Source organism: Ciconia boyciana, chromosome 2 (genome assembly GCF_034638445.1).
Source record: "Ciconia boyciana chromosome 2, ASM3463844v1, whole genome shotgun sequence".
Taxonomy (NCBI): Eukaryota; Metazoa; Chordata; class Aves; order Ciconiiformes; family Ciconiidae; genus Ciconia; species Ciconia boyciana.
In genome coordinates, this window is record NC_132935.1 from 113240818 (window position 1) to 113260120 (window position 19303).

General features: G+C 40.1%; 1 protein-coding gene across 6 annotated transcripts in view; it reads left to right on the top strand.

Annotated features, from left to right (window-relative positions):
• Positions 1-3539: 3539 nt before the first annotated feature.
• GOLGA4 (golgin A4) overlaps positions 3540-19303 on the top strand; it is a 71101-nt gene continuing 55337 nt past the window's right edge. For all 6 annotated transcript variants that reach the window (XM_072853599.1, XM_072853600.1, XM_072853601.1 and 3 more), the window contains exons 1-2: positions 3540-3861; positions 9747-9842. In XM_072853599.1, the coding sequence (XP_072709700.1) occupies positions 3775-3861; positions 9747-9842 (183 nt within the window). In that variant the 5' untranslated portion in view covers positions 3540-3774. The remainder of the gene's footprint in view (positions 3862-9746; positions 9843-19303) is intronic.

Sequence of the window (19303 nt, forward strand, 5' to 3'; positions counted from 1 at the left end):
GAAGAGTTGCTTGTTAGCTGAACTTGAAGTAGCACTTACTGGGATTACTTCAGTTAAAGTTAAGCAAATTGCTCAGCCAAGGCTGTATGTTCCTGAGCAGTCTGAAATAACTCTGGCAATGTAAAGCTATCCAGCTCCTGCCTGCCTCTCTCCCTCTTGCAGCAGCTCCTGTACTCAGGGGACTCAGCACAGTAAGCCAGCAGAAAATTATTTGTTCTTTTGTCAGGTTAGTTTTCTGCAGACTCAACACACAGAAATGACTAAGGGAAAGGTCTGACAAGTGCTGGAGCTAGCACAAGGCAAGGAATGGGAACTGCAGGGATATGTGGGCCACTGTCGCTGACAATTAGAGAAGCCTAGACTGGTATGAAAACAGTCTTTTACATTTATGCTCTCTTCCCTTTCCCACGGAAATACATTAATTACTGCTATAGATTTAATTTGGAACAGACCTTTATTCTTATTTATCCACCATAACCAGTGCTGTTTGCAGAAATACATTTATCTTTCACAGACAGTACAATGTGATATTTCTCTTGTTTAGCGTATGTTAACTAGTGTACTTAAGGAAGGTAAAAAAGGAGGGGCAAATCTTCACTTTCAACTACTACTATTACCTTCACAAAGAAATCTACTAAGATCAGATTGACCCTCTAGAAATAAGGTACTATTCAGTTAAGTAAGGGATTTTGACACTGTGTGTGAGAATATGGTTCCAGACATTTCCCCCAGGACTTCTGTGGGGTTTAGAGTAAATGCTTTGTATCTTGCAATATGTTTTAATCACACTTGCCCAGGCACTAAAACATTTAAAGCCCTTTTAGAAGGCTTATGATAGTATTTTGCAGAGTTATCATATATATCTTCAGCATTTTTGTATACTACCGCTTAATGTGGGATACCACTTTGTATTATCTAAGCAACACTAGACACATAGCCGCGTATCACAAAATATTGCTGGTTTGTACCAATTTAAAAGCACAGAAATTCACATTGTCCTTGATTTTTTAAACGCCACCAATCTGTATATGATTAAATGATACATACAAATACTACTTCACCTCTTCCTAAAACCCAGGTTAGGCACCTCGTGTGGAGAACGGAGGTGATTGTGTACATTGGAATTTATGCAACAAAAGACCTTGCTGTAGTAAAAAAATCCCCTGGAAAATATCTAACTGCCATATTATTACCACATTGGGTTAGTATTATTGCAACTCATTAACAGAGTTCCAATTAATTAATCACCTTACCATTTTCTGTAGCAACTAAGACTTTAGCGTAGGAAAAAATAACTTATCTTTTATCATACTTCCTAGTCTTGTACTTGTTCTCTAACCACATAGCTTTTAGTCCTATGAAAACATCTGCACTGTGAGAAACAGTCAGAATATACTATCTCAATTTTTAATTTTCTAAGGAAATGATACAGATCTTTCTTTTGTGTGGGGTACATTTTATGAAAGAATTAACAAAGCTCTGCTTTTCTGTTTGATAGCTGTAGGAGCTAGTGTCCTTTCAATTATGCATCTATCCATCAAACTCACATACTACATTTAGTGACTTAGGTTTAAAATTAGAGTGTAATCTGTAGATGCTGAAGAGAAGAAGAGAATGTGAGCTAGCATCTGTAACAGAGCACATAGGTGTGAGAGAATCACAGATTTATTAGGAGACTGAAGGTTAAGAGGATTTCCCAAAGCATCCATCAGGCAATGCCCCTCTCACTTGCTAACCTCTGAATTGTACCGCTGTGCTGCTGCATGTCATATTTAGAGGGAACAGAGGCTACCTGCCTGAAGTGGAGAATTTTTGCTTTTGATGGCTGCAGTAAACTTAATTGCCCATTTTATCTCATTTCCTCATGGACTGCTATTCAGGCGTTTTTGCCCCTTTAGTCCTGGAGACTTTTCCCTATACCTCTGTTTCAAGTTCCCCTATAGAAAAGAGAACATTATAATCTTCAATATACTTATCTATTATGGCTTGTAGGTTCAGACTAGCTTTTTTTGAAGGTGTTACACATAAACAGTTGTTCTCACTAGAAATCAGTAGAATGTGCAAGTCACTGCTGCCATCTGATGTATGCATAGTAGCCTTAATGGGAAAAGGGACTGCTGAAAATTAGCAGTTTTTTTAACATGTAGCAAAAAATTAGGAAAAACTAACAGGAGTTTATGTTTCCTGCAGATGTATCTTGCCTTTTTTTTTTTTTTTTTTTTGGTCAGTGTATAGCAAGCTATTTATTTCCTATCCACTTTTTTTCCCCTCAAATTACTTAAAGGTGACAGGAGTGTATTTCAGCAAAAACATTTCTGGATGTTTGTGATGACCGCATACAGTCTTCATCGTATGGTGCTATACAGAAGACCTCATGGTTCAGCATTTCTTGCAAATAGCATCGTGTATTTCTAGCCTTCATACAAAATCACTGTCAACACAGCAAGATTCAAAATAGTCCCATTGTTGGAGAATAAATGCCAGCTACTGCTGACTGCTCTCTGCATCTACAGTGACAGGACTGAACACGCACACAAATCTCATCCAACAAGGGCTCTAAAGCCATAGGTTTACACCTAAAGCAGCCAAGAACATTTCCCCCCAGTTTTAAAGAGGTAGTAACAACGGTGGCAAACACTGCGTGAGGCTGTCACTAACCGACACAGAGGGACTGTGTGGTCCCTCTTACTGGCATTCTGGCAGATCAAGTCTTTGCACTGTTACTAGCATTCTGGCAAAACCCCTGTTACTGGCATTCTGGCAAATCACGTCGTTGCACTGATTTGCCGTACCCGCCTGAGATGAAAAGATTTATTTGCAGTTACTTAGCCGGCCATCCAGAGCGCAGTCGCTATGGAAGCAAACAACAGAAAATACAAGCGGCCGGACCGAATCACCTCCCGCTGCCTGGAGCAGGTGGAGCTTGCCACGCCCGCTCCTCGCACGTCCCCGCCCGCAGAAACGCGCTCGTTGCCCGTAAGGGTGCAGCGGGAGGGGAAGGTTGGGGTGCACCTTCTCCCTTCGCGGCTTTGTGGGGCGCAGGAGCCGGGGGCTGCCGGCCGGCCCGCTGCTGCCGCCCCTGCGGCCTGCCCCCCCCCACACCCCGGGGCGGAGCGCCCCGCTGGTGGCGGGGTTTAAGGTAACGATCGCACCGTTACGGCGGCCCCGACACCTCTCAGAGCGGCGGAGAGGCGCAGCAAGGTGGCGGCTGCTGCGGTTGCTGTCACCGCTCCGTTGTCCATCCCTCCTGACAGAAAAGCGGTGACTCGCGGCCAGCGACTCCCCTGCGCCCGCGCTATTCCCAGCACGGCGCCGCCTCCCGCCCCGCGGCCGCCAGGAGGGAGGCGGAGGGAGGCTGGCAGGCATCACCGCCCCGCCGCGGCCCTGGCGCCCAGGCCCGGCCGGGCGGCGGGCGGCACACCGCCAGTGTCCGCCCCCGGGGCGGAGGGGAGGGAGGGATGGCGCAGGGAATGCCTTTGGGAAGTTTGTGCCTCGCCGCGCCCCGTACCGTGCCGAGCGCTCGGCTCCACGTTGGCTGCGCAGGCGCAGTAGCCGCGGCGTTCACCTGCTCCGCGGTGGGGGGGACCCAGGAAGGAGAGGCGGCTGCAGCGGCGGCTCCATGGGGCCGGGGCGAGCGGAGCTCGGTCCCAGCACCGCCATCCTCTCCCCCGGCTCCCCTCGCCCGTTGCGCGGGAGGCGCTGCCTAACCGGCCGGGGGGTCGTACCCCGCTCCCCTCGCCACCGGCCCCCGACCCCCTCCTCCCTCCCGCCACCATGTTCAAGAAGCTGAAGCAGAAGATCAGCGAGGAGCAGGCGCCGCCGCGCGGGGCAGGGGGGCGCGCGGCCCCCCTCCCGCCGCAGGTACCGCGGGCGTTGGGGAGGGGTGGCGGGGGAGGAGGCGTCCGTCGGGTCGCTGTGGGGGGCCGGGACGGAGCCCTGGGCGGCTTGTAGTGTCCGGCCGGGCGCCGGTGGCATTTCACCCGGAGGGGCGGTGTGTCCGGCGGGGCAGGGCCGCGCTTCGCCCGGGAAGGCCTCGGCGTCCCGCTGACAGCGGGTCGGACCGGTCCCGCCGCCCCGGCCGCGGGGAGGGTGGCGCAGCGCAGGCCTTGGCGTCCTGCGTGTGGTGGCCGGCCGAGGGCTCTGGGATGGGCCGGCTGGCAAGCGCCGCACCCCGGCTCTCTGTCAGCGCAGGGCGGCTTCGCTGTAACTTCGAAAGCCAACTTCGTTCTTACTGAGCCGCCGCCTGTCCTGGAAGCGTCTCCAGAGGCTTCTGAGAGAGTTCTTCTCTTTGCCCATTCTACAAGGGCTATCGTCTGGAGGAATGTAAAAACGCTCTCTTGCTTGAACATCAAACAAAATGAAACAGAAGTGGGTTTCTTCTTTAGCATTTAAAGGAATGATGCTTTCATGTGCACTGGATAACAATCCAGCATTGAGATCGCTAGTTATCTCTTTCTCTCATCTTAATGTTTGTTCTTTCAATTCCTCTAAGTCCCTTCTGTTTTCATCGTTTAGAGGGCTGGTTTGCTTACCTTAACCTTATTCTTGCTTTTTTTAACTGTGGAAAAATTGAGAATATAGTATAAAGCTGAGAGCAAAGCATCTTTTTTTTGTTTAGTCATAATTTAATTGGCCATTTTTCTCTTATGTGTACTTTCACAAAATTATGATTAGTGTTGGATTCTAGAAACTACTGTTTTTAAATTATAATAATGCACATTGGATAGGACATGGGTGCAGAGTATCTCTGAAAGTGACAGTGGCCAAAAAAAATCTTGTGATGATCTCATGCTTGTGTCAAAGCAGAATAAACTCTCTCTACCAGTTCATTTGGGTAGAAAGACTTTGACAAGTTAACTTTGTATGGGTAAACTCTGTGCTGAAAAAGATAATGTCTGCCTACGTGTCTTTGGCTTTTTGTTGGGTTAAGTATCCTTTGCATCTTGGAATCTAAAATAATAAAATTGTTGTAAACTCTGTATCATGTGGATGTTAAGCTATAGGCAGGTAATTTTGTTAATTTTACAAATAGGCGATCAGTTGCCTGGGCTTGATCTGAAAGTAATTTGAACCACTGGGAGATCTGACACTGCATAGTCTCAGTATTAGACCATGGTTTCAAAACTGCTGATGTTCAGCTATGTACTATTTTTTAAATCACTCATTTGTCAAATAGAGGCAGTATTTTTGGAAATGGATCTACTGTAAAGCTTTATGTAGCTTGTTGAGTTTTATTTTAAGCCCTTTCATAGTTATTAACTCTGGGTCTTCTCTAGTTAGTGAAGTTAAGTACATTTTTGTCAGTGGCAGTTGAGTGCTGTCCTGAGTTGCTGTATGTGGTGAACTTTCAGTACAGTGTAACAAGATTGAGCTGTAGAGCTTGCTATTTTCAATAAGCAGCAGCTAAATTATGATACCTTGCACACAATATTGTAACCCACTTAGTTCCAGATACTTGGTACGTGTGTTAAAGGGTCAGTACTTGCTGAAAACCAGCCTTGAGAATAAATTTGGGCCTGACTGCACATGTGCACCCAACAGGGTAGCATATTGCAGTCTTTATTTGGCTGTTAAAATTAACATTGACAAATTTATTGAAACCTAATACAAGAGCTTATCATAAATGATGCTGTCACCTAGCCTGCTATACTGTGGACAGAGTAGATCATGTAACTCAAGGGTGGACATGAATGGAAAGGCAGAAGCAGAAAATGAGAACAGATTTTTATTTTTGTGTAAAACGGTTGTTTTGCAGTATTGCTTATTGTTCACTTGCTCTCAAGTAACACTAGAGGGAAATTGGAGTTAAATTTGATCTTAAAAGTAAAATAGGCTAGTCTGCTCAGTTTTCACATCTCATCTGAAAACGGATTCTGTAAATGAGGAAGGAGCAAGAAGGTTTTGAGGCCTGTAAAATGTACTGGAGTCTTGCAGAGAGTGTGGAATATATTTTGTTACCTTGCTTTTAGTAATTTGGATCCTTAAAATGCATTTCACTTATTGGGTACTCTGTCATAATATAGATTATCAGATACTTTCTATTGAGACATTTTCAAACCAAATTTTCCAAACACTTAAGTTTTCTTAGTTTTATGAGACTTCTGTTTGCATTCATTTTTGGTCTGTTCTTTCCTATACCGTGTTGTAGGGAGGCGGAAACTTGACTTACCATACCCTCTCTGCTCTGTTAATTTCTTCTGCTTTGAGACCTAGAACTTGTCATTTGTACTCTGGTTTGTAGTGTCCAAGACTAAATTTACTGACCTAAGACTGATTAAATCTGGAGGTAAAATTTCTCAAGTGTAACACTTGTTCTGAGGAGGCCTTTGTAGGCCGCCTCCTTTCGTATGAACTGTTAGCTAACTGATGTCATCTGTCAGATAGAGAATACCTGCACTTTGCCCCTCACAGGCTGAAGAACACATCAGTTTCTAACTGCTGACAGGGAGAAAAAAAAATGCTATTCAATTGCAGGTGTCTCAGGCTGAAACTTGTTGAAGATGGTCACCTGACAAATAGGGATGAAGAAAAAGCGGAGACATTCAATGCGCTTTTTGCCTCAGTCTTTAATAATACTGATAGACCTTGGGCTGCGTGGTCCCCTGAGTTGGAGGACCATGACTGTGAAAAGTCCTGTGACTTTTCATTTGTGGGCACTGAAATTGTAAGGGACCAGCTGAATGTTCATAACTCCATGGGGCCTGATGGGATTCAACCCAGAGTACTGAAGGAGCTAGCGGATGTTACAGCAGGACCCCTCTCAATCATCTTGGGAGTCTGGAGAGGTCCCTGCTGACTGGAAGCTAGCCAATGTTATTCCAGTTTACAAGAAGGGTGTGAGGGAAGACCCAGGGAACTACAGACCTGTTAGTCTAACCTCAGGACATGGAAAAATTATGGAGAAGGTCATACTGAGTACTGCTGAAAGACATTTGAAGAATAATGCAATTATCAGGCAAAGTCAGCATGGGTTCACAAAGGGAAAGTCCTGATTAGCCAATTTGATATCCTTCTACAATAAGGTCACCCACCTAGAGGATGAAGGGAAAGCAGTGGATGTAGTTCCTCTGGCTTTCAGTAAGGCTTTTGATACTGTCCCTCCCAGCATTCTTCTGGACAAGTTGTCCAGCTGTGGGATAAGCAGGTACATGGTGCGCTGGGTGAAGACCTGGCTGAATGGCAGAGCTCAAAGGGCTGTAGTGAATGGGGCTACATCTGGCTGGGGACCAGCCACCAGTGGTGCTCCTCAGGGTTCAATTCTAGGGCCAAACCTGTTCAATATTTTTATCAATGATCCCAATGCAGGAGATTGTAAGTTTGCTGATGATACTGAACTGGGAGGTGCTGTTGACCTTCTCAAGGGACAAGAGGCCTTGCAGAGGGATCTGGATAGATGGGAGCATTGGGCAATCATCAATGGCATGAAATTGAACAAGAACAAATGCCGGATTCTGCAGCTGGGATGGAGTAAAGCTGGACACAAGTCTAAACTGGGGGAGCAGTGGCTGCAGAGCAGCCCTGCAGAAAGGGGTCTGGGGGTGCTGGTTGACAGGAGGCTCAACAGGAGTCAGCAGTGTGGCCTGGCAGCCAAGAGGGCAAACCTCATCCTGGGGTTCATCAAACACAGCATAACCAGCTGGTCAAAAGAGGTGATTATCCCTCTGTATTTAGCACTGGTGCGGCCTCACCTTGAGTATTGTATGTGGTTCTGGGCCCCACCATTGAAAAAGGATGTTAAGATACTTGAATGTGTGCCGAGGAGAGCACCAAAGCGGGGGAAGGGGCTGGAAGGCATGTCCTCTGAGGAGCAGCTGAGGACATGGGGCTTGTCTAGTTTGGAGAGAAGGAGGCCGAGGGGTGACCTCCCTGCTCTCTACAGCTTCCTGAGGAGGGGACGTGGAGATGGAGGTGCTGATCTCTTCTCCCTGGTACCCAGTGCCAGGACCCGTGGGAATGGCTCAAAGCTGCATCCGTCAGGAGAGGTTCAGACTTGACATGAGGAAACATTTCTTTACCGAGAGGGCGGTCAAAGCCTGACACAGGCTTCCTGCAGAGGTGGTTGATGCCCCAAGCCTGTCAGCATTGAAGAGGCATTTGGACAATGCTCTTCACACCATGCTTGAACTTTTGGTCAGCCCTGAAGCGGTCAGGCAGTTGGACTAGATGATCATTGTAGGTCCTTTTCAGCTGAACTATGCTATCCTGTTTCATCTTCTCTGTTCAGTTACATAATCTTTCTGTTAGTTGCAATGAAAATTTATGCTGCATAGCTTAGTGCCACTGATATGGCTGTAAATTGACAAGAAGTCTGAATGCAGCGCTGAAAACTGTGGAACCATTAAGGGCAGAGTGAAGAGATACATTCATACTCCTTCGAAACAGTAGCACAGTGGTGATGAACATTTGGAAACAATTTTCCTTCTGCATGGTAAGGGCTGGAAGCAATCTTCTTTAAATCACTGGTGTTAGATTAGGGAGTAGGAATAAAAGAAGTAGAGTAGGCTATTGGTATGAGTAGATCATTGTTGTTTTCCAAACCCTATGAATACTTTCGGCATGAAATCTTTCAGCAGGACATAGAGCTTTCATGGTGAATGATTATTTGGTACTAGGTGAGGTATTTGAATTTTGAGTTGTATTTTCAGGTGGGAACATTGGGTCCACTTGATCAGACCTGTAACTATGACTGATTTTGGAATAATCTTGTGGTTTGTATGATATTGGAGTATTAATTTGGATTAGTATCCAAATTTTACAAAACACACCCATAGATTTAGGCTATGAAGTAAGTATAATTCTCTGAAAAACTGTCTTTTTTGGTAGTGGTTTTTCAGTGGTCTAATACTCTGTCAATCACGTTTTAGAACATCCAGCTCTTGTCTTGTGACACAGGCATTTTGCAAGGCAGTATTTATGTATGCAACCTCATGGTGCTGCAACAAAGTATTAAAGGATTTGTGGTAATTATGGTTTTGGCTTTTTGGGGTTTGTTTTTTGCTACACTCTGTTCACTCTGGTTATATTGTATAATATACCTAATGAGAGATATTGCTAATTAGTTTATTTGTACATAAAGGCTTATTGATATTTTAATGTTCGTTATATTTATACTGAAAATTTATATTTGAATTTTGAAGTGTGAGGCTGGCAAGCTATGGTTGGGTTGGTGTGACTTGTTGCAACCTCACTCAGCATGAAGTTGTGAAATTTCTTTGACTAAATGTTCAGTGCTGACAGTAACAACAAGTTCTTATTGACATCATAAAATGTGTCATTTTCTTCTGCCCATTTTCTTTGTTTAGATTCAGTTTTGTAAGTGGGTTTTTTTTTCTTGTTTTTGTTAATTTCTTAAAGGAATCAGATGGTATTCCGTATGTAAATGCTTGAATCCCTGTCAATTTGCAAAACTTTTAAACCTTAAGCAACTGTACTATGTTGCTAAAGTATTAGGAAGCTTGAGTTTCAAATCTGGTCTAAGAGGACCGTGGTCAGAACTAATCAAAATAACAAATTTTGTTGCATGCTCTTGTGGCTGATTAATGACATATTCTGCTCTGGAGACTTTGTAGTAAGGTAGAACTTGTCACAGACAGTACATGGAACTGGTTGTTTTCTTTAAAAGGAAGATCTAGACCAGGCTTTACTGAGATGTTATGGTTAGTAATTGTTGAAGTAAATTATGATACAGAATAATTAGTTCTGGACTTAATATTATTACTTGTTGATACATGTGATCTCTGTGTTAGGTCCCTTCCAAATCCCCTCCACCAACTGGCAACAGAAGCAGGACATCTTCGTTTACAGATCAGAATGATGAAGGCACTTTAACACCAGACAAAGAGGTCAGTTGAGAACTGTTTTTCAGTATTTTTCAACTTTAACTTTAAAAAAAAAAAATTAAAAAAAAATCTAACTTTGTGTCCTTGATTAACTTTTTTTTTTTGATTCCTCAGTCTCACTATTTTCTGTGCGTTTATAGATTTTAATAGTCTAATTTTTAGGTTAAACACTGAAGTGTTTAATATTAGTAAAACAGACCTTTAAGCTGTAGTGGTTAATCCCCAGATTAGGAAACCTTTTAAGTCCTTCTTCAGGTCTTAAAAATCTTACCCCTGAACTGAACTCAGTGAGATAGTAGGACAGAAGTTACATTCAGAGAGACTAACTTTGTGTTTTATGCCCCTTTTGGTTGAAAAATTGGGGGAATCCAGTTAACTGGACAGGTAACTTGAGGTGGATAAGCCTAAAGGCTTAAAGTGAGGCCTTGTGAATGTTTCTAACCATACCAGTAATAATTATCAAATTTAACACCATCACCACCACCCCCCCACCCCACCCCCCAAAGAACCCCTGAGAAAACAAAAAACCGAACAACAAACCAAACTGAATCTAAATTATCAATCATAAAATATCATTAAAATCACTGTCAGGATGATGGGTAACCATGACTTGCATAATAGAGCAAACAGAGGAGATAATCCAGACTCATCTTTTTTCATATTGAGTACTATTGCTTTTTTGAAGTGGCTTGATTAAAACAGAAAAACCAATCAAACAAAAAAAGCCCTGACTTAGTGAGCATGAAAATAGGCCGGTGGAGTAAAGCAGGGAACTTCTGTGATTCTGTGAACTTTGTCAGAGGAAATGTTGAGTTCCTAGCCAGAAAATTCAGTTGCTGGGTTTTGCTACAAAAAAGATATGTTTTCTTGCAGTGGGACAATCCACTTTAATTTTTAACACCACGTTTTCTTCAGGAGATGATAAGCTATACCTGAAATTTGTCTTATATTCCATTATGAACGCTACCAGTGATTACAGCTTGGCAGTTTGCTTCCTGCAATGATAATAGAAATGAAAGGAAGAGTACCTCATGATTTTGTTTTGTATTTTGGAAATGCAGTATTGAATTTTCTAATAAATGCTTATTTTCTCTACTTTTTTTTAATATGTGTGTGTGTATATATATATATATATAATATGCATGTGTAATGACTTCCCTCTGTCCCTGGAGAGAGGTTTTCTGTTAACTGTTGCTCCAAAATGTCAGCAAGCAGTGTCACCCAGGATAAATTACCAGTGTCACCAGGAAAGTTTGCTGGTTTTGTTTTTTTTTTTTCTTTTTTTTTTTTTCCCTCGGGAAAAACAACCTGTGTTTCTATTATTAATGCAGACTATAGAAGTGGCATATTGCTGCATGAGACCTACCACTGTGGCCTAGAAGGAATGAGTTGGTGCCAAGAGTTGGTGTCACCCATGACCAGCGCAAACATAAAGTTTTGTTTTGTTTTGTTTTATGTATCCCTTGTAGAATGTGCTAGAGGTTAAAGGACTGATTTGGCCAAGGTTTTCAGACTTCTTAAGCAGCAAAAGCTTAGTGGAATATGAAATATTGAAGCCACGAGACACAGTGATGTTCCTCTGTGCGACTGATTCACTGTTTTTTGTCTGTCATTAACTTGGTGCTGCGTACATAAAAGGAAGAAATCTGCGTCTCTCTTTTCAGTGGGAAATAAAGGGAAAGATTAAGTGGTAACACTCCTCATCCCTTTTATTATAAAAGTACCAACTGCTTTTCTGCTCAAATAGTGTAACTCACACATTGAGTGAAAGGCAGAATACTTTTCCTTAACTTGTATTTATTTTTGAGGATGTCTGCTTTTATTCCAGATCTGAAAAAGGTTTGTAAACCTGAAAGCTTATCTTCTTTTTCAGTTTTATCAATTGATTTAGTAAAAAATACTAGCTCTCTTCACAATTCAGATAACATATTTAAAAAATAAATACATTTCCAAATGTTGGGTGCTACTGATATGTCACCTGTATGTATCAATGCTTTCTATAGCGTTCATCATTTCTACAGAGAACTACTTTTTGCCTTGTACTGCTTCATTAGATATATGTTGCCCCCCAGCAGACTGCTTTTTCAGACTGCTTTTCCAGACAAACAGGAGAAGCAAAGAATTCCCCACAGGACATGACAAGTTATGTTGGAAGAACATTATACTCTAAATACAGTGGTTACACTGGAATCATCAGAGAGGCAGAAGGAGAAATAAGATTAAGAATGGAAACAGAGTACTAAAGTGACCTCAGATTTACAGTTATCCTTGGGCTTAGGGAACTGCTATGAGAATTTTACTTGTGAAACATATCCTGTAATTAGAAATTCAGAAAGTAGTGAAGCTGCTAAGGGAATGAAAATACCTTATTTTTTTGTAAGGAGTGGTGTTATGTCAAAGGGAAAATTTTACTAAAATAAAGATAAATTTAAATGATCAAGATATGAAATCTACTTCCTCCAAATATTTCTCATAAATGTTAACAGAATGATTAAAACCAAATCGTCTTTGAAATTTGTTTGTTGGATTAGATTTTCATAAAATTCAGTTCAGTGGCACTATTACTATGCTTTAAAAAAGATGCAGATATTACATACTATCTCTGAAAATACATGCCCTGATTATATGGGTGCATTATGTCTTTTAGAGGGCATTTTTTGCAGTGTTCTCATTAGATCAGGCAGATGTTTTATGTACAGGTGTCAATGCCAATGGCATTACAATGAACTGAAGTTCGACAACATTTAAGACACTGAAAATGTTTGGTTTTTGAAGAGTATCATACGCTAAAACATTCTTGCAGTACATGAATAATTGCTAACCCTTTTGGTACTGAAAGCTAAGCAAAATTACAGTGTTTCATAGTTCTCTTGTACATTCTCTGTCCTCCCTCTGGGCTATTACGTTTTAGTATGTCTTTAACAGATCATGTTTTCGGATTTTTAGTGCTGTAATATCAAAGTTGCAAGTATTGCATGTGAAGGCTTTGATTTAAACTCAGAATATTTTTAGAATAAAACAATTTCAGAGTGAATTACGGTTGTAAATTACAGCATTAGTCTGATCAAAGAATTATAATAAAATGTGCAGGCAAACATCCTTGCTTTATATTCTGCAATTATAAGATTTTTTTATTTTTCAAAATTCCAAAGCATTCTCAGTTTAAAAACAAACAAACAAAAAACTAGTATGCTTCATTCATGGTATACTAGGTAAGTTTCTTTTTCATGCCCACTTTCTTCAGCTTCTATTTTAGTTGAGCTGTGGATCTCCAGAGGCAGTGTTACAGAGCAGCTCGTAATTTTTTTGTGTATAAGGAAAAAGCAGTCTGTCTAGTTCTGTATTCTGTTCTTGTAAGTAGCCCATGAAATATGACGACAGTGTGAGGTAAAAGCATATATTGGTACTTCCATAGAGCTTCTTCAGACAACTTGCATATCAGATGCTTTCTGAGTTGGTCTTGGTGCCATTTGAAACAGCCCTGGATGATTAAAACATGCTTACTTAGTGCTTCCAGCCTTTTCTAGGGAAGAATAGTGTTTGGTTTTCAAACTGTTACTGCGTTGACTCTTGAACAGAATTTGAGGTGGAATACATCGATCATATTCAGTATAGTTCCTAGAAGTTCAAATTTCAAGTTTCTGTTCTATAATATACTTATTTACAAGCCAGGCCCACCTGCAGAAGGTAACAATGCTAGTTTGGAGCCATCAACTCAGAGCAAACAGCTGATAGCTTGCTGTGGATGACCTACCAGTCATGCAGATCCAAATATCACTCACATCCTCATGAGTGTTATGGAAGTGACAGCAGAGCACAATATATATAGCTCTTCTTAGAGCTAAAGATAAACTAGCCAAGGTACTTTTCAGTCTCACTTTAGTGCTATATAATGACTGTGTTTTTAAATTAATTGAAATGTTTTTCTAGCATGGGCTATTAATAAAGCACAACAAGTAAAGCTGAAATAGTATTCCTTCAGTAGCTTTGTTAATGCTGCATCTTTCCTGTATTCATGTATTTAATTTGAAGTACTTCTAAATAGATGTTGCCGTGCGAAGATGGTAGTGGTTCAGATATGTCTATATTTTTTTTCCTTTCTCACATGCAAATTTAAACCTAAATTTTGGAGGCTGTATAACCTAGTTTGTATCTAAAGCCTGGATTTTACAACTCCTGATGCATACACCAGTATATTTAGATTACTCATCACAATGAAAAACAAACTGGAAGAGAGTTGTGTGTGATTTCTGCACTTTTAGATTCTGGGGCTTTTTTAATTGCAGAGAGAAACCTTGAACTTTCAGCTCTTCAGTTTTTCCTATTCCCTGATCACAGTAGGGATGAGGCATAAAAAGTTATGTTGCAAATTGCACAAACCTTCTATAAATAAATGTTTGTGTAAATCAGCAAATTGCTGAGTTATTCACAACTTTTTTCTGGCATTCCCCAACTTGGACAAATAACCACATTTATTTATTTGTTTGTTTATTTTACTGTGGGGAATGAGTTACTTGTCAGTAAAGTTGAAACTCTAAACCTTTAGCCTGATAGCTGACACCCCCCACTCCTTGAACTAGATGAGCAAATACTAGAGACAAGCTTATAGTCTGATCCCTTTCCCTCTGTCTTACTGTGCTTGTATACAACATAGCAAAACTGTCCACGTACAATTATAGAAGCTTTTAAGCGTTAATGTACTACAAATGCACATATACCATGATGCACTTTGCGAACAAAATGTATGATTTTTCAAATTTGCTTGATAACAGGTTAATCTGAAATTTGAAACTGCTGATTCTCTTCTTTTTTTCTGGAAGGGAATAATGACTGCCTTTGGCAATCAAACGTATTATATGTATGTAACATGCATTGATTCAACTACTGCCATCTTCAGAGCAATGAGACTTGGGTTGAACTCTAATCCCTGTTAAATTCTGGTTTTTGTTTCACAACATGTTAAGGAAGCCCTTTGATCTAGGGATCACATGTACTTTGGCTTTCGTGACCCACTCATCAGAATCTTAACAAAGAAAGATATGAGCATGGTAATTCTTCAGAGGGAGGAGGAGTAGCAAGAGTAATATGAACACAGTTGGTTCTGGAGTTCAGAAAGTCCATAAAGAACAAGTAATGCTGCTTAACTTAGGCCAAACTTGAGGGCTACAAAAATGGTTCAGAATTTTGGAAATACAAAGGTTATTTAAATAATAACTTTATGTATTGTTCTTTGATAATACTGAACGAAACATAGCATCATCTGGTGTCTGTCTTCGTCACCTAATTTACCGCATTTGTAACTTTCTCTCCAAGATAGAAATGTTTGTTGGTTAGTAAGATTTTACTTGCAAAAAAAAGAATAGGAGTTCAATATTGTGGGAAAAGATCAGCAATGTCATAGCCTTAATTTGGTGCCTGAGATTAAGGTCAGTATGGGGTAGGGAGCTCATTTATCCTGGAGTATGTTTGAAACAGAATGTTGAAAGATCTTCATAGGTTTTCTATAGCAAGCTTCAAGTGTGATTTGATGGCATTCAGAGGATTAGAGAAGGTTAGTTAGAGGATTATTTACATCTTTGCACATTCTGTCTGTTTCCAGTATGCTTCAGCCCAGTTGCATTCTCTGCTTGTCTAGTTTTGTTCATCACATTACTGGCATACTGCTAATGTGGTGCTAGTGATACATTAGACAGTATAGCACCAGGTATGTTTAATGTTTCTGAAGCTACTAAGATAATTCGGAGTGGGTTTTAGGTCAGATCCTGAAGTGTGAGAATCCATTGTGGAAATATTTATATCTGTTTAATTTTGGCAGACTAGCGGGTTGTTTCTTGCCTTTTTTCCAGTCATAGGTGAATAATTTTTAGTGACTTTTAATACCTCCTCCCCCCTCAAGTTAACTAGATAGCTAGTTTTAAAGTCATACTGAATAGTTCATTAAAAAAAAAAAAGTGCAGATAAAAACACATGTATATATTGGAAAGCATTAGGTAGTGTAATTAGAGGACTCATTAGACAGCTCTGCCTATAATTTAGCTGTAAAAATGTTGCAGGTAATGAGCTGCTAGAGTAACAAAAGTACTGTGAGCAAGTACTTAAATATTTTCATTGTTGGGCGCCCAACATCTGAGAATGGAGAATGAACTCACTAATGAGAAAATGCAGCCAGTTTTAAATGTGCTAAGGAAATAACCACCCTTGGACCATGACTGAGTATATTCTGTCTTTGGTAGCTATTTGAAGTGTGAAACTCTTGACTTGGCTACTGGGGAGGAAATATTTTGCGATTTCATTTTGACACAGTGATTACTGTTCTGCCTCAGTATTGTTATCTTCTGCCCTTCTTTTTTTGTAGGGTTGGCTCCTTCCCTTTTGTGCTTGCCTTATTCAAGCAACAGTAGGGTGAAGCTGAGATGATTTAGTGATGTTCTTGCATCAGAGTGTTGGCTAACATCTGTGAAACTCAACAGTATTGTTAATTGCATTCTACTGTTTGTGTGAGTTATGATAGAGACCCTGGAGTTGTATGTTTGCAAACTCAAGCAGTACTGCATCAATTTATATTCATAAGCTTTTTTCTTTCTTTTTCTCAAAACCATAACAGTTAGTAATGTGGATTGGCATATTTTAAGCTGTGGATAGCTTGGATCTGATCTTGCTAAAAAGGAGTTACATACACTCCCTGTCACTTGCCTACCAGCTAGTTTGAGTGAATTTTTAAAATTAACTCTTTCCATTGTTTAAAGCTCTTTGTCATCTTACCCATAAATTTTGGGGTTTGTAATTAACATTTTGTGAAAGACTTAGTAAGCCTCCTGTTACAACTTGACTGCAGTGATACGATTATGGACTTCAGGGGATGATTGAAAATATAACGATTCATGGATGCTGAACATACTGACAGTCCAATTTTTTTTTTAATTTTGGGTGAAGAATTATAACTTGTTAGAGATTAAATAGGAATTCTTTTTAATGGAAGCTGCTTGGTGTACTGTTTAATGGATTAGGATTAAGCAAAATAATGCTATGGTGAAATATGACAACAATATTTTGAGAAGCAAACATTAGCATACTGTTACTATGAAGAGATAGTTTGAACCGTCTGTGATTCCTGAAGTTCTTGATGGTCATGTTTTTAAAAGTGACTTAACTAAACTGAAGATAATATATGTTACATGTTGAAAATGTTTGTATCTTTTGGTTAATAATATTTGCCATAATCCATTTATGAGTGCTTTGCAAACTGTTTCATCATCTTAACTGGTTTTCTCTAAACATACAAAGTAATTTTTATCTTAAAGATATCATCATTTTATTTGTGGTTGAGAATTTGTGTGCTTCTAAATTCACGAGGCTGTCGGGCTTGCTTGTAGTACTGCTGCTGTATATTTGTACGCATAGTATTTGTACATAGTAGTTGCCATTTCTTTTTCTGGCATATACCCTTTCAAGAGATACGTGTACGAAACACATAGCACTGCCAAGGCTATAAGCTGCTACAACCATCACCACTTAACGAAGATTTTCTGGAATCATTAACACTTGTCAGCTTCCCTATTTTTGTTTTGCCTAAAAGGTCAGACGAGGAAAGAAATTTACATGAGTTTTGCACCCTTGAATAAATATATAGCAGGAGCTTTATCACAGCTTGCTCTTAGGAATTATACTTCTAACAGGCTGAGAGAGAGGGACTGGTGACCAGTCTGACCAGACTCAGCATGTGGTTGCAGCCACAGCGGATGCATTGGGCAAGTGTGTCCAGGCCGGGGGGAAGAAGATTGGGAGCGGGAGAAATGGGACCATCTCTTTTGTTAGCAGCTCGTGTTTGTAGTAGCTGAGAGGTGAGAAGCTTCACCCGAGTTTCTTGGACCTAGCTAGTTCTTGGCAAATCAAGTAAACTATTGGAGCACTTGTCCCATGCCAGCTTTGGGAATGCCATGACAAGGGCAGCTGAATAATAGAAGTCAGAATTAATTGCCACTGTACTTACCAGTTTGAGAAGTAAAAGTTGGGCATAAATTTTAGAATTAGTGCTCTGCAGATACCCTCTCTGTAAAGACAGTTCACAATGTTGTAGTGTGGTGGGGGTTTTTTTGTTTGGTTTGGGTTTTTTGACCATGAACCAAAGCTTCTTTCCCTTTGTAGCTCTAGAAGGTCTTCTGATATAACTAGCAGGATTCTCCAGCAATGGACATTTGTACTAGGGGGGTGTGTGTATGTATATATATATATGTATATATATCGTATAGTGACTCAAATAGGAGGCAATAAAAGCACATTGTTCAGGTTTTTATTCTGCTTTGTTTTCTGCAGGATTGGTAATTTAGATCTCAGTTACTCAGGTTTTTCAGTAATTATTTGGTGTTTTTTTCAGTGTAGAAATACATTAGAGAAAAGACATAAGGAGTGAGTACTGACATTCAGAGGCTATTGTGTATGGCTGTCACTGAACATCAAGCACTTAATACATTTTCTGAAAGGGTTTTGTGGACAGAAATTGCAAGTCATGTAGCATTCCAGATCTTACACAAGAAAATATTTTTCCTCTCTCAATTTGAATTTATGTAATTCATCTACTGGAGCACTGGAGTCAATGTAACAGTCATGAAAAAAATTACCAAACTCTAACTTACATTGTAATAGATTTGATTCCTAAAAATACTATTTAGTAACTTGAAATAAAACAAAACTTTCCTGAAATAATGAGAAAGAAAAACCGTATTGTGTGTTGGTTCAGTCAGCAGACAGCACAGTTCTGAAATCTCAGGCAATAAGTAAGTTGAACCTTGAACTTTTGTGTGTGAGTAAAATCGTGAGAGGAATATTTTTTGAAATCTGTTACAGCATCCTAACAGCATTAGGATTGCATTAAATTACATGTATATATCCAGTTTGAATTCAAATTCCAGTCTCTTTCTCTCCATGTTTTTTGTCTCTAGGAATTTAAATCTCTTCTTTGATACTGACTTGATAAAATGTTAATTCAACTTGTAGTGTTTTTACAAAATAGTCTGCTAGTAGTTTGAAAAATTTTGTAAGGAATTTATTTTTTTTAATGGAGTTAGAATTCTAGTGTATAAAAGCACTAGAAGATAAATAGTCAAAAGCATGCAATTTATATTGTTTATAACTGAAATACTGATAGAATTTTTAGAATAATGAGTTTTTCACACATAACTCAGAGCAAAGAAGGCTTAGTGGTATCTCAAGATAAGTCATCCACAGAAGTTAAAAAAAAATTACAGTATCGGTGCCTGAAACATTGTCTTTATCTTTGGCTAAACTAGGATCTTTTTTTTAATTGTGTGTTTCTTTACTTCTAAATGATCAAAACTGTATTTTGGCTGTTCTGAAATGATCTAATGCATATTTTCTGGTTATGTCCTGCCTTTATCAATTTCTGTTGTCTCATAAACTGCTGTATTGTTTTATGAATAGTGTGGAAAAATTGAGTGAAATCGCAC